General features: G+C 48.8%; 1 protein-coding gene across 1 annotated transcript in view; it reads right to left on the bottom strand.

The window, feature by feature from the left end:
* The window catches only part of TMEM241 (transmembrane protein 241), a gene marked incomplete at both ends in the record, with an annotated part of 136,169 nt that overhangs the window by 94,067 nt on the left and 28,408 nt on the right, over positions 1 to 13,694 (bottom strand). Inside the window, 2 exons of the mRNA XM_080714795.1 lie at positions 2,927 to 3,004; positions 12,799 to 12,880. Coding sequence (XP_080570921.1) covers positions 2,927 to 3,004; positions 12,799 to 12,880 — 160 coding nt within the window. The remainder of the gene's footprint in view (positions 1 to 2,926; positions 3,005 to 12,798; positions 12,881 to 13,694) is intronic.

Here is a 13,694-nt window from a genome sequence, read left to right as displayed (position 1 = left end):
AAGCCTGCAGGGAGGGGCTGGCCATCAACCAAGACGGAACAAGGCAGGGATAGGGATTCCCGGAAAACCGTTAAGTGGAAAAACAGGACGTTTTATCCTTGTGTAACTTCATCTATATGCATGGATAGGGCAATGTCTATTAAAAATACATAGGAACAGGCATGGTGGTGCATGCTTGAAATCTCAGAATTTGGGAGGCTGAGACAGGAGAATCGCGGTTCACGGACAGCCTCAGCTACTTAGTATAGTAAGCCCCTTTGCAACCCAGTGAGATGCTGTTTCAAAATAAAAAAGAATAAAAAAATAGGGCTAGGGGTATAGCTCAGAGGTAGAATGCCCCTGGGTTTCATCCCCAGTACTGCAAAAAAAATATGTGTGTGTGTGTGTGTGTGTGTGTGTGTGTGTGTGTGTACACACAGTGGGTTTCTTAGCGAAGCGGAAATAATTTCCAGAGCTTTTTTCTTCTACATTTTTTACAGATGTTTCTTTTATTTTACTCATAAAGGAAAGAAAAAAAATTTTTGTGTGTGTGTGGTAGTGGAGATGGAACCCAGGGGCATTCTACCTCCAAGCTCAACGCCAGCCCTTTTTTTTTTTTTTTTTTTGAAACAGGGTCTCACTGAGTTACAAAGGGCCTCACTAAGTAGTAGCTGAGGCTGTCCTTGAACCACGATCCTCCTGTCTCAGCCTCCCAAATGCTGGGGTTACAAGCATGCACCACCATGCTCGGCTGACTTTTTAAAGTATAATTTAAAAATGTTACCCACTCGATTGTTTTTTAATTTTCCCAGACAAGAAAAGATGTTGATTTGCATGACTGATGAAATAAAGTTGGAGATTGCAAATCGTCTGGCATTCATCAGCCTGTTTCCGAGGACAGGTGCGTCAGCCTGGCCCCTGATCTGCAGGTGGAGCAGCTTCTCCTGCTGGAAAGTCCTGGGGTCCTTGCTAACCCTAAGTCCTACACTAGCTCCATCCGTAGGATCAACTTGTTCTGTGGAGGTGGCTCAGTCCTGCCCTGGACCAGGTCCCAGTCTTCATTTCTAAACTCCTAAGCGTGTCCCTCTCATAACTAAGGAAGCTTTCTGGAATTTGAGTGTTTTGAGTCTGTCTCTTAGAAGTGAGCAGCTTGCAAAGCTCAACACCAGTTTGTTTGTTTGTTTGTTTCTGTTTGTGGTACTGAGGATTGAATCCAGGGGTGTTCTACCTCTAGACCATACCCCAGCCCTACTTTATTTTTTCTTTGAAAACCGGGTCTTCCGGCCAAAGGACTGGATGCAGGCCCTGCGCTGCCCTGCTGAGGTTGGCCTTGAACCTGAGAGCTCCTGTCTCTGCCTCCCAAGTACTGGGATTCATGCCCAGCTCACCAGTTCCATAAAGAGACCCACCAGGGTCCCTGCCCTTGGAAGGCTGAAAAGAAGCTGGGCAGAGATAAATGGAAGACACCATCCTGCTTAGTCGAGTCTAAGATGACATCGACTATAAAAATTCAGAAAAAAAACAATTATGCCAGGATACACATTGGTTTATAAACCTCCTGATTTTAGATCAATTTGCTAAGTGAGATTAGCCAGTCACAAAAGTAAAAAATCAGATGCTCTCCCTAATATGCAGAAGCTAGGGGGAAAATGGATCGTAGGAGAAAGTCTAGACAAAGAAGGAGAAAGAGAAGCAAATAAGGCGACTCACTTGGGCGGAAGGGAGGGGGAGAGGGAGATTCCCTAATGCACATGATGGACATTCACAAACATCAACGTCAATCACTAAGCCAAGCATGGGGAGGGGGTGGGGGGAGGGAATGGGGTGGGGACTGTCTAAATGAGTGACGTGTGCGTGTCTGCCTCCACCATCTTGTACGCCATTAAAATGTATGACTGCAATGCACCAATAAAAAAAAAAAAAGAAAATGGAAAAAAAAATAAAGTAGTATATAGGAGCACGTGGTAGAAAGGATGACAAGGGAATGTGCACAAGGGTCTGGTAAGTAAAGTGTCCCAGACAGATGCTCATCATCCCTGAGGAGCCAGGGAACCCTCCACCCGCATGGAGATGAGCCCAGGGCGCCAAGAGGCTGCCACCACCCACTTTAGTTGCGGGCCAGCCAGAGAAACGGACACAGGCCCTTCGCTGCCCTGAAGGCTGAGGGTTCCCCAGCCAGGCCACCCGGGGACGGAGGCCCTGAGCGAGGGTGGCCACAGCAGCGGGAACGGAGAGGAGGGAGAGATTGAATGTGGGGAAGGAGACCCGGGAGTGGAAGCGGAGTCCAGGGCTTCTGATTGGGTGATGAGGAGCGGGGTTGGGATTCCCAAGTAAGAAGCAGGTCTGGAGACACAGACCGGCGCACTTGATCCCTGCGCATGCCAGGTGCCAGGGGAGCGCCGGAAGGCAGCGGGCCACGGGACAAATGAAAGCCAGCAGGTGGAAGCACCTGTACCTGCAAGCCGCTGTCGCTTCCCAGGAGCACAAAACCCCCAAGTCCAAGTGAATGAGCTGAGTGTCTTTACTACGGACGACCTTCCCACATGGAGGCACCACGGGGAAGGCCGTGCTCTGGCCGGCGGAGGTGGAGCCGGGACCAGAAGGAACAGCAATGCTCCCGAGCAGGCCAACGCTCCGGGGCCCTGCGTGCACGTCCTTGTGGCACTGGGCCCCGGTGGGGGTGGGATGCTTCCCCACCAGGCCCACGGCGAATTCCTTTGTCCCTGGAGGTTCTGGTTCAGCTCTGCCCTGGAGTTGCAGCCACATCAAAAGCACCCATGTTGGACCAACTGAGCATCGTAAAAACAGATGCCCTAAAATTATTGACCACCATCAGGCAGTCTTGACTGGAGACTGGCGGCAGGAACAGACACTTATCTGGCCATCAAAAGTTTCTTCGAAATTTAAAGCGAGGGAAGTGAAACTCGCATTTCGCATGATCATTTACCTCTTTCCAAAAACACTTCTGGTACCCGCAGACGAGAACTTCAGCTACATTATGCAAAGTGAGAAACACAGGAATGGCCTGAAAGAAAACAGAATAATAAGAATGAAAATATTTTCTCCCATCGCAGAGACACAGGATTCTTGTGCTTAAAAATAAAGATCTGTGGGAACGTTTGGCATTCACACACATCGTCTCTCCGGCAGGCTCTGCTGCCTGCGGTGGCGCTTTGCTGAGCATTATTCTGGGGCGGGTGGATGGAAGGCGGCCCTCCTACAGGTTTTCTCACACTTATTAAGCACCTCCTGTGTGTCAGGCACTGTGCCAGGCTCAGGGGACACATCCTGTGAACAAGGTGGCCCCAGGATAGGGAGCCTGTCCCCGGCACGGGGGAGCTCAGAGCTCACAGAAAGGGGCACCTAGCTCAGGCGGAGAGCGCAAACCTTCTTGGAGGAAGCAAAGCCCAAGTGAGCACTGACTGAATGGCGAGCGAGAATACACAGGTGGGCGAGCAGGCGTCTCCGACAGAGGAAGCCAAAAGGGGCCCAAAGAGGCAAATCCAGCCGCCCCTGACTGGAGGAAGGTGGGCGTGAGCGGAGCATGATGGGACGGTGGAGAGGTGATCCCGGCCATGGAGCTAGACGGCCACTGGGCACAGGAGCGCTGAGTGTTAAGGCAGATCACAACACAAACTGATCTTCATGTTTAAAGGAAGATGGAGAGAGGAAAAGAGATGCTAAAGTCTAAGGATGTCATAGAAAAGAGCCCCCCCCCCGAAGAATATCCATACCCCAGACACCAGAAACTGTGAATGTTACCTTATATGGCCAAAAAAAAAAAAAAAAAAAAGAGGTCTTTTTGAATGTGTGTGAATGGAAGATCTTGAGATAGGGAGATGTCTGGGGTTAATTCTCACGCCAGGAGGCAGAAATCTGACACACAGAAGACATGCACTGTGACCCAGGGGCAGAGGCTGCAGTGATGTGGCCACCACCCAGGAAAGCTGGCAGCCGCCAGAGCTGCGCGACGTGGGCACGGACCCTCCCTAGAGCCTCTGCAAGGAGCACGGCGCCGGCGTGGCTTTCAGCCCTGAGAGGCTGCCGGCGGGTGTCTTTAGTCACCCACGTGTGTGGTAACTTGTTACACCGCTCACAGGAAACGAATATGAGTGACCAGATAGTGGCCTAAATGCCCTTTCAGAAGGACTCAGATTTGCCTTGTTTTTATTTTTTATTTATTATTATTATTATTATTATTATTATTATTATTATTATTATATATTTTTTGGTGGTACTGGGGTTCCTGGAAATCCTTCTATCTCCGGGCTACACTCCCAGACCTATTTTATTTTCGCTGGCTTCGAACCTGTGTGATCCTCCTGTCTCCGCCTCCCAAGCATGGGGATTACAAGCGTGCGCCACCACGCCCAGCTTGTTTTTTAAACTTCTATTTTGTGTGAGTATGTGTGTGGCTGTGTGCATTGTGTGTATAACTGGAGATTGAAGCCAGGGGTATTCTACCTCCAAAGATGGAGAAAAGTGAAATACTCAGGAGATGGAACTGAGGTAAATATTTGAATAACTGGGACCAACTTTCCACACAAAAAAACCCCAACAACACAGTAAACATGAAGTCCAGTGGGCCGCTGGGATTTGCAAGTACCCACTGCACGTTCGCTAAGAGCGGCACCTGACTTGACAGGAGACCTTGGCAAGGCAGGAGGAAGAACCAAGGAGCAGAGATTCCATTACTGTCTTCCTTGGTGGCGACCACAACCATGTTTCCTGAAGGCAGAAAGTGATTAAGAGCGTCAGCATGGAACTCGGCCCCAGTCCTCCTCCCCGAGTGGGGCAAAGCATAGATCCAGGCTGCTGGGTGAAGGCCCGTGAAGGGGCTGGGCAGCACTGCCCTGCAGGTGTCAACTAAACTGCAGCCACCCCCCTCCGCTGGGCCAAACCTGGGTAAATGGCTTCACAATTAGCAGCTTAACACCTTTCAGATGAGCTCATTCTTTAAGGAGGATTCAGATTTACCTTGTTTTTAAAACTTTTATAATTTTTTTTTTTTTGGTGTGTATGTATGTAACTAGAGATTAAACCCAGGGGCATTCTACTCCAAGGTTTTTTGGGTTTTTTTGGCGGGGGTGGGGGGAGTTGGTCCCAGTTATCCAAATATTTACCTCAGTTCCATCTCCTAAGTATTTCACTCCAAGCTACAACCCCAGTTCCATTTTATTTTTAAAATAGGGTCTCACTAGGTTGATAAGAATCTAGTCACTATTTGCTGAGGCTGTCCTCAAACCTACAATCCTCCTGCCTCAGCCTCCCAAATACTAGGATTACAGGTGTACACCACCAGGAACGCTTAAGACTTCTATAATTTTGCCAGGCGTGGTGTGCCTGCTTGTAATCCCAGCATGTGGGAGGCTGAGACAGGAGGCTATCAGTTCGCAAACAGCCTCAGCTACTACTTACTGAGGCCATTTGCTACTCAGTGTGACCTTGTTTCAAAATAAAGAATAAAAAATAGGGCTGGGGATGTAGCTTGGAGGTAGAATGCCTCTGGGTTCCATCCCCTGAACTGCAAAAAAAAAAAAAAAAAAAAAAAAAAACTTCTATAATTGTATAGCTCCTGCTGTTTCAGTATTCTACTGCATTTGCATTTCCCTTTTCTCTTTAATTCTTGCTTTACATTTCTACTGCCTTGCTTTAAGCATTTTCTGCCTTTATCATTCATTGAAAGTCCAGCTCATATGGTTACCTATCATCTCTCTGTGTTTGGTGTATGTGGTAATGGGGATTGAAGCCACGGGCATTCTACCTCTGAGCTACACCTGTTACCAGGTGGGAGATTTCAAAATTATTCAGCACAACCTCGGCACAACCTCAGCCATTGCTTATCTGCTTGGAAAGCATTCAAACAGAAAGCACAAATGGAGATGCAAGAGATTTACTTAGAGAAGTGAAGACAAGGGAGTAGAAAGGCCGTGGAGAGAGAAGGGCAAGCCTCCAAGGAACGCGGCTGGCCCGGCCTTGCCCGGCCATGGAAGGCGGTGGGCCAGGGGCTGTGCTCCAGCTGCGGGGGCTGGAGCCGGCTGCTCCGTGGGCAGGGGAAGCGCCCTGGGCAATGTACATTCCCTCTGCACACCTCCTTTGTACGTTTTACGTTTTGGGGATCCAGGGCCCTTTGCATGTCACACCTGAGTGACCCTGCATGGTTTTGCTGCGTCCTTTCCCACAGTGGAGAGGCATCCAAAGTGCGTGGGATGAACTATGCATGTGAACTTCAGTACCATCCCAGGAGACTCTACCTGCCTAGCTATCGACACCCACCCCAAGACCCATCTTATTTTTTGTTTCGTTTTTTGTGGTATTAGGGTAGAACTATACTCCCAGCCCTATTTTATAATTTATTTGGAAACAGAGTCTCACCAAGTTGCTGAAAGCCTAAGTAGCTGAGGCTGGCTTCGAACCTGCGCGATCCTCCTGTCTCAGCCTCCCATGTACTGGGATTACAAGCGTGCACCACCACGCCCGGCTTGTTTTGTGTTGTTGAAAACAGGGTTTTGCTAAGTTGCTGAAGCTATGATCTTTCTATCTTAGACTCCCAAGTTCTGAATAACAGGCTTGTGTGCCATACCCATCCTGAGCCCACATTTTTTTTTTTTTTTTTTTTTTTTTTGGTGGTACTGGAGGTGGAACCCAGAGGCTTTCTACCTCCGGGCTATACTCCCAGACCTTTTTTTTAATATATTTTATTTGGAAACAGGGTCTCACTAAGTAGCTGAGAGCCTCACTAAGTAGCTGAGGCTGGCTTTGAACTCATGCGATCCTCCTGTCTCAGCCTCCCAAGCGCGGGGATTACAAGCGTGCGCCACCACGCCCGGCTCTATAAAGTAATTTTTACAATTCTACTTCAACCACCTTGATAAGAAAACAACATGAAAGAGAAGGAGAGCTGCCCCCACTCAGGAGTAACAGGAAAGATTAGGAGAGTGTCTTCATCCTATATCATTTACATTCTCTGTGTGTGTGTGTGTGTGTGTGTGTGTGTGTGTGTGTGTAGCTGAGTTCCTTCGTGTGCACATAAAGGAACAAACAAGCAGAGGGGACCCACAAGTTCCATTTTGCTTAACAGAGTAACTTGCTCCTCATGGGCTGAATTATCTCCGTGTGTTTCCTCATCAACAGCTCCTTCCATCCCATCTCTCCTACTAGCACATAGTGAATGAGCGCTGTTCTCTGAACACAGAACCTGTGACAAGCACTTAGGAAGGACTAAGTTCTAAGGGCTCAGCAAGAGGACCCTTTCCAGTCTTGTCACGGTGCCTAACCACAGACTTGCAGAGTCCTTCTAACCGCCGGTCCTGGCTGCCCTAAGCAAGAAAATGGCAGGTTCAAGCAGCAGCCAAACCACCTGGGATGGCCGGCGTCTGTCCTAAACGCTCGCCAGCACAGGCTTGGAGGCAATCCTGTCTGGTTGATAAGGTGTTGGGCCAGGAAATTATAAAAAGAGTAATAATGACCCACCAAAGTTGGACTGTCCAGACACTGATACTCATGCCATGGGAAACCTCGTGCTCTGACTCACTGGGTGTAAGAAAACTGAGCCGGCAGGTCCCAATCAGCCTGTGTAGAGGGGAGAGCAAATCTAACCTCACAGTGGGAAGACTGGCCACAGGAAGTGCCCGGTACACACTCACCACTGGACAGTCACGGCGCTGCTGTCCTGGGGCCATTTGTAGTCCACTGTCCCTCTCGCCTGTAAGTTTGTCAAGGTCAGAAACCAGGTTTTGTTTTGTTTTGTCTTTAAGCCTCCAACACATAGTAGGTCCCAAATAAGCATTTGTTTAATGCATAACCATGAAAACAACCTCCTTTCCCTTAACTCTGTGTACCACTGGGTGGTGAGTTTGAGGTGAAATTCAATCAACAAAGAACTCCTCCCGTGGGGCCTCTGCAGCCAGCTCAGCTTCCCTCAGGACCTGCACACCAGAAGAACAGCACTGAAGTCCTGTCCAGCTCCCGGGCCTCTGGGAGAGAGCTGCAGGAAGAGCAGTGTGTACAACAATACACGCACGGGTTTTCACTGAGCACCCCTCCCCCCAGTTGCTTAAGGATTCCTTAAACTTGGCACCGGCATATTGGTGCCTGTTTTCTATCCAACACAAACTCACCACTGCCTCCTGTTCGTCCGCCCTAGGAATTTCTAAGCAAATACGTAAAATCAAAGAACCGCAAAAACACAGTTGCTGGGTTGAGTTTTTTACTAAAAAACAGTGAAAGTCTCCTACCCACCCTCCTCCCAGTCCAGTGGGAGATTTGGGTTGGGGTTGTTTCCCTTCATTCAAAGAGCTTGAACGGAGCATCTTCCCTTTGCCTGTTAAGGAGGCCTTGCTCTAGGCCAAGGACACTCCCGCGCTGGCCCCAGAGAAGTGGAGGAGCTCACGCTGAATGTCAAGCAACACACCAGTCTTTCTCCAGACAGTCTTGCGGTTCAAAAACAAACAACAAAGATCCTTCAACTAGACGGCGTGTTTAGCGCTGAAGCTGCTGTTACATCCTGGCACGATCTTCTCACAGGCAGGTAACAGAGCTCAGAGATCAGCACAGCTGTGATCACGCTGTGAGAAGCGCTTGTTCTAGGTTACAGAAGCCTCATCTGCCGGAGGGCGTTGGCGACTATGAGGGTGAGGGGTACTGGCTATATCCCCAGCCCTATTCTATTTTTTATTTGGAAACAGAGTCCCACAAGCTGCTGAGGCTGGCTCCCAACCTGTGATCCTCCTGTCTAGCCTCCCAAGTAGCAGGATTACAGGTATGTGCCACCACGCCCAGAGAGACTGCCTTTGACAATGGACTTTTGAGGGGTTTTGACCATGTGGCTTTTTTTTTTTTTTTTTTTTTGGCCAATGCACCCCAGTACTGAGAATCTGCCCAGCCCTCTTCTTAAGTCTGTGAGGCTGAGAGAATCAATCCCAGTGAAGCTTGGAACTGCCGTGGGAGCTACTAGGAAAACAGTCTCTATTAAGTCTGTAAGGGTATGACCCAGAGTCGACAACACCCAAGATCTCTTGAGGGCCGGTGTATGGTGGGCAAAGGCAGGACAGAACTGAAAGGCAAGGAAAAGAACCGGACTCTCAACACGTCCTTGCAACCTCTGGATCAAGCCGTGCCTGATGGAGGTTTCTATCCCTCAACTTTTTACTAGTATGAGCCTAAATTTCCCTTTGCTCAGATTAATTTGCCAGATTTTAAACACCTAACACCTCTATTGAAGGGTCTGAAGCTCTGCATGACTATATCCTGGGCCCAAGGGCTAAATGGGTGATATGTGCATATATGCCTCTACCATTCTGTGCTCCAATAAGATATATGACTACAATGCACCCATAAAAAATTTAAAAAAAAAACAAAAATCCATATGCATTGGTCCTAATGAAGTAAATCTGAAAAGACAAAAGGACCTGCAACTAGAGGCAGGCGCCCAGGCCTCTGCACGTCTATTAATCTCCTCTGTTGGCGACTGCATCTGCCTCACCCATCACTGCCCGGTGGTTATGACAGTCACGTAGAAAGATACAGAGGACACTGGCATGGTGCCGCACACCTGTAATCCCAGGACTTGGGAGGCTGACACAGGATAGCAGGTTTGATGCCAGCCTCAGAACTTAGTGAGACTTTGTTTCAAAACAAAACAAAAGGTCCAGGGTGTAGCTTGGAGGTAGAATGCCCCTAGCTTCAATCCCCAGTATCTGTCTGTCTGTCTGTCTGTCTGCCTCTCTCTCTCTCTCTCTTTCTCTCTCTCTCTCTCTCTCTCTCTCTCTCTCTCTCTCTCTCTCACACACACACACACACACACACACACACACACACACACACACACTGGAAACCTTTGTAAAAGCACTGTACAAACAAAAAGTTTTGTTATTATTTTGAAATTCTGCCACCCACAACTACCCAGAGCCTAGCCAAACTTGTCAAAGGCTTTGAGCAACACGGGGTTTTCACCAAATCCTATACTCTCTGCTGCAGAAGTCCCCCCTGCAGGCCGAAGTGTGTAAAGACAGGCAGCAGGTTGGCCTGCGCAGGGGAGAAGGGGAGGCAGGAACCCCACCAGCCGGTGTTCTGGGTGGCCCCGCCTGCACTGTGGGGCAGACCTAAGGCCCACCCAGGAAGTCCCTCCCCACCAGACTCACCATCCCGCCTTCACAAGATTATGAATCACGAAAGAAAAATGATGATTTTATTCTGAAATTACATTCTCAGCCGTTATTTTGCAACCCGGAGTTGTCCTAACATTGTTATACAAGTAAGTGGATTTTGAGCATTTGTTTGTTTTATTGGTTTTATAACTGAGATCTCAGGGACTAATATAATGATGAACAATATAAAAATAATGAATTATTTTGCAAGTTCTACATCTTTTCACAATTCAGAGCATGGTACGTTTTGAGAGAAAAAGTCAGCAGGGAGGGAGTAGGGTGGTGCACACCTGTGATCCCAGCCATTCTGGAGTCTGAAGCAGGAGGATCACAAACTCGAGGACATCCTGGCCAATTCAGTAAAATCCTGCCTCAGAAAAATTGTTTGTGTGTGGTTTTGGGGATTGAACCCAGAGGCATGCTACCTCCAAGCTATACCCCCAGCCTGATTTTATTTCTTATTTGGAAACAGGGTCTGGCTAAGTTGCTGAGGCTGGCTTTGAATCTATGATCCTCCTATCTCAGTCTCACCATGCCTGGCTTCAAAATAAAAAAAAAATTTTAAAGGGGTGGGGAGGTATAGTGTGGTAGCTCACACGTATAATCCCAGTACTTGGGAAGCTGAGACAGAAGGATCTGGGTTCGCAGCCAACCTCAGCTACTTAGTGAGGCCCTCTGCAACTTAGTGAGACCCTGTTTCAAAATAAAGAATAAAGGCTGGGTGGAGTGGCCAAGTGCGGTGGCACATGTTTGTAATCCCAGCATTCGGGAGGGAGGCAGAGACCCAGTGGGTCAATTGTGGTTTGATTCAAGGACAGCCTTAGCTAAAAAAGACTAAAAAATAGCCAGGCGTGGCGGCTCACGCTTGTTATCTCCAAGCTTGGGAGGCGGAGACAGGAGGATCAGGTAGGTTCGAAGGCTTAAGAGACCCTGTTTCCAAATAAAAATATGAAATAGGTCTGGGGGTGTAGCCCAGAGGTAGAAGGGTTTCCAGGAACCCCAGTACCACCAAAAAAATTTTAAAAAGATGAAAAATAGGACCAGGGGTGTAGCTCGGAGGTAGAATGCCCCTAAGTTCCATCCCCAGTACCTCAAAAAAGAAAGATAGAAAGAAAGAGAGAGAGAAAAAGAAACAAACAAACAAAAAGGACTGGGGGTATAGCTTGGAGGTAAAATGCCCTGGTTTCAATCCCTAGTACCGCCAAAAAAAAAAGAAAGAAAAGAAAATAAAAAAGAAAGAGTTGGAGTTGGGGATGTAGCTCAGTGCAAAAAGCCCTGGGTTCAATCCTCAGTACTACCAAAATAAATAAAAATAAAACCAGCAGTCAGGGTATAAGACACAAGGAGGAAGGCTGGAGCACAGCTCAGTGGTAGACTGCTTGCCTTGCATGTACAGGCCCTGGATGCCATTCCCAGCACAACACACACACACACACACACACACACACACACACACACACACACACGCATTAATGCCATTCCTGATTTTTATGGCACCTTCTATCAGTGGATTGTTTTCATGAATTCTTTTTATGGCAAAATAACTAAAATTTTGAAGTTTTAAATAAGGCGTCTGGAGGCGGCTTTGTCTTCCTAGTCCCTACTCTCGAGGCGTGGCAAGACAGAGGGGCGCCTGTTCTGCCAGCCGACCCACGCTCTGGGCCTCAGCTCCGCGCCAGGCTGTGCGTCCACGGTCAGCCCAGCGACGGTCAGCCCAGCGCGCTGCAGCCTGGGCCATGCGAGCAGTGGGCAGGGTCCCGGCTCCTCAGAGCAAGGGGCAAGCTGAGGTAAAGTGGGGGACTGGCCAGTGTGTGGCAGGCCCCACAAACACCCCACTCTCTCTCCAGCTGCCCCACCAGGTGGCTCCACCTGTGAGATCAGCTGGCCGTCCCTGTTTCCTGGTTCTCTTCAATCCAGCAAAAGGGGGAAACGCCCATGTTGCTTCAGGCCCAAGACCTGCTCTCCAATCCCTGATACTGATGTAGGATAGAAGAAATAAGTAGGTAGAAAGGAGACAGGCAGGAAGGAAAAGTAAAATATAACTTTAATATAAGAACCTGGAGCTGAAGTGCTTCAGCCTCTAGTCCGCAAACCCGTTCTCTTTCCCAGGCCTGACTCTCCCAAAAATTCTTGGGAAACCTGTAGATCCTAGAGTTAACAATATTTCTGAGAAAACCTATAATTTAGGATATCCCAGCTTATCCATCAATCAACTAATGAGGACCCCAATCAACCCAAGATCATCCACCCTAAGGCTGACCAGACCACCTGCCCACCATAAACCGCCTTGGGACTACTGGACTGAGCTCCACCCTCGCATACCGTCTCTAGCCCACCCCTCATGAAAGTCCCCTATAAGAAGAGAGCCCTGAACTCGCCAAAATGCCTTCCTCATCTTGAGGGGCCTGCATTCTCTCTTGAATGTGTATTTCCTCCGCTTTCCCCCAATAAACTTCTGTCCATGTCTCTAACTGGCGCGTGCTGAAATTCTTTTCCGTCACGTTAGCCAAGGACCCTGCAGACCCCGAGTTCCTGAGCTGAGGACTCACCCCAACAATACCATGGTTAAAGCTGATGCTTTGCCCCCGCCCCAGGGACCCCAGATGCCACATATTAAAAGGCAAAGGTGGGGAGGAGAAAGGAGTGGTCCCCCCCAAACCGCAACACTCACCAGTCTGGACAAGGCTCTGGACCCAGCATAGATCACACCCACAAACAGCACCGAAGCAGGAAGCCACGTGGAAACATCAGAGCTGAAAAGGCAGGGGAAAGCCATGATGTGTTCGCAGTTTAAAAAGTTTTAAGAAGCCCTAGCTGGAACCGGGCGTGGTGGCGCACGCTTGTAATCCCTGCGCTTGGGAGGCGGAGACAGGAGGATCGCGCAGGTTCGAAGCCAGCCGCGTGCGCTGGCTTAGGAGACCCTGTTTCCAAATAAAAATATAAAAATAGGTCTGAGAGTGTAGCCTGGAGGTAGAAGGGCTTCCAGGAACCCCAGTACCACCCAAAAAAAAAAAAAAAAAAAAAAAGAAGCCCTAGCTGGAAGGGCCTCAGAGGCACCGACTCTAGCCACAGAGACAGCTGTCTAGGGATCCCTGATGGCCTCCTTAAGCCAGATGTGGTCTTCATCCAGTGCGACCAAGACAGAGCGGCACAAAGCCGCCCTACTTACGGCCCAGGCATTTTGCTAGCTATCCAGCATTGCTGACTCCAGAGCGGGAAGGCCTTGTTCCCACTCAGAGGCCTTGCTGCAGGCTGGGAGAGATTACTTTTTTTCCCCAAAAGTGGTGATTTCCAGTCAGACTTTAAAAAGGCCATTTAAAAAATTCCAGGGAATCACAACAAAAAGAATTACAGAATTAAAAACACTAAATTTAAGCTGGGCGTGGTGGTGCAGGTTTGTAATACCAGCATTTGTGGGGCTGAAACAGGAGGGTCGCGGTTCACAGCCAGCCTCAGATCCTTAGTGAAGCCCTTTGCAAATCAGTGAGACCCTGTTTCAAAATAAAGAATAAAAAATAGGACTGGGGCTGTAGCTTGGAGGTAGAATGCCCCTGGGTTCCATCCCTA

Source organism: Muscardinus avellanarius (assembly GCF_963383645.1).
Source record: "Muscardinus avellanarius genome assembly, chromosome: 17".
In the NCBI taxonomy this organism is placed as follows: Eukaryota; Metazoa; Chordata; class Mammalia; order Rodentia; family Gliridae; genus Muscardinus; species Muscardinus avellanarius.
Note: the sequence above shows the minus strand (reverse complement) of the source record. Positions and strands in the feature narration are given on the sequence as shown.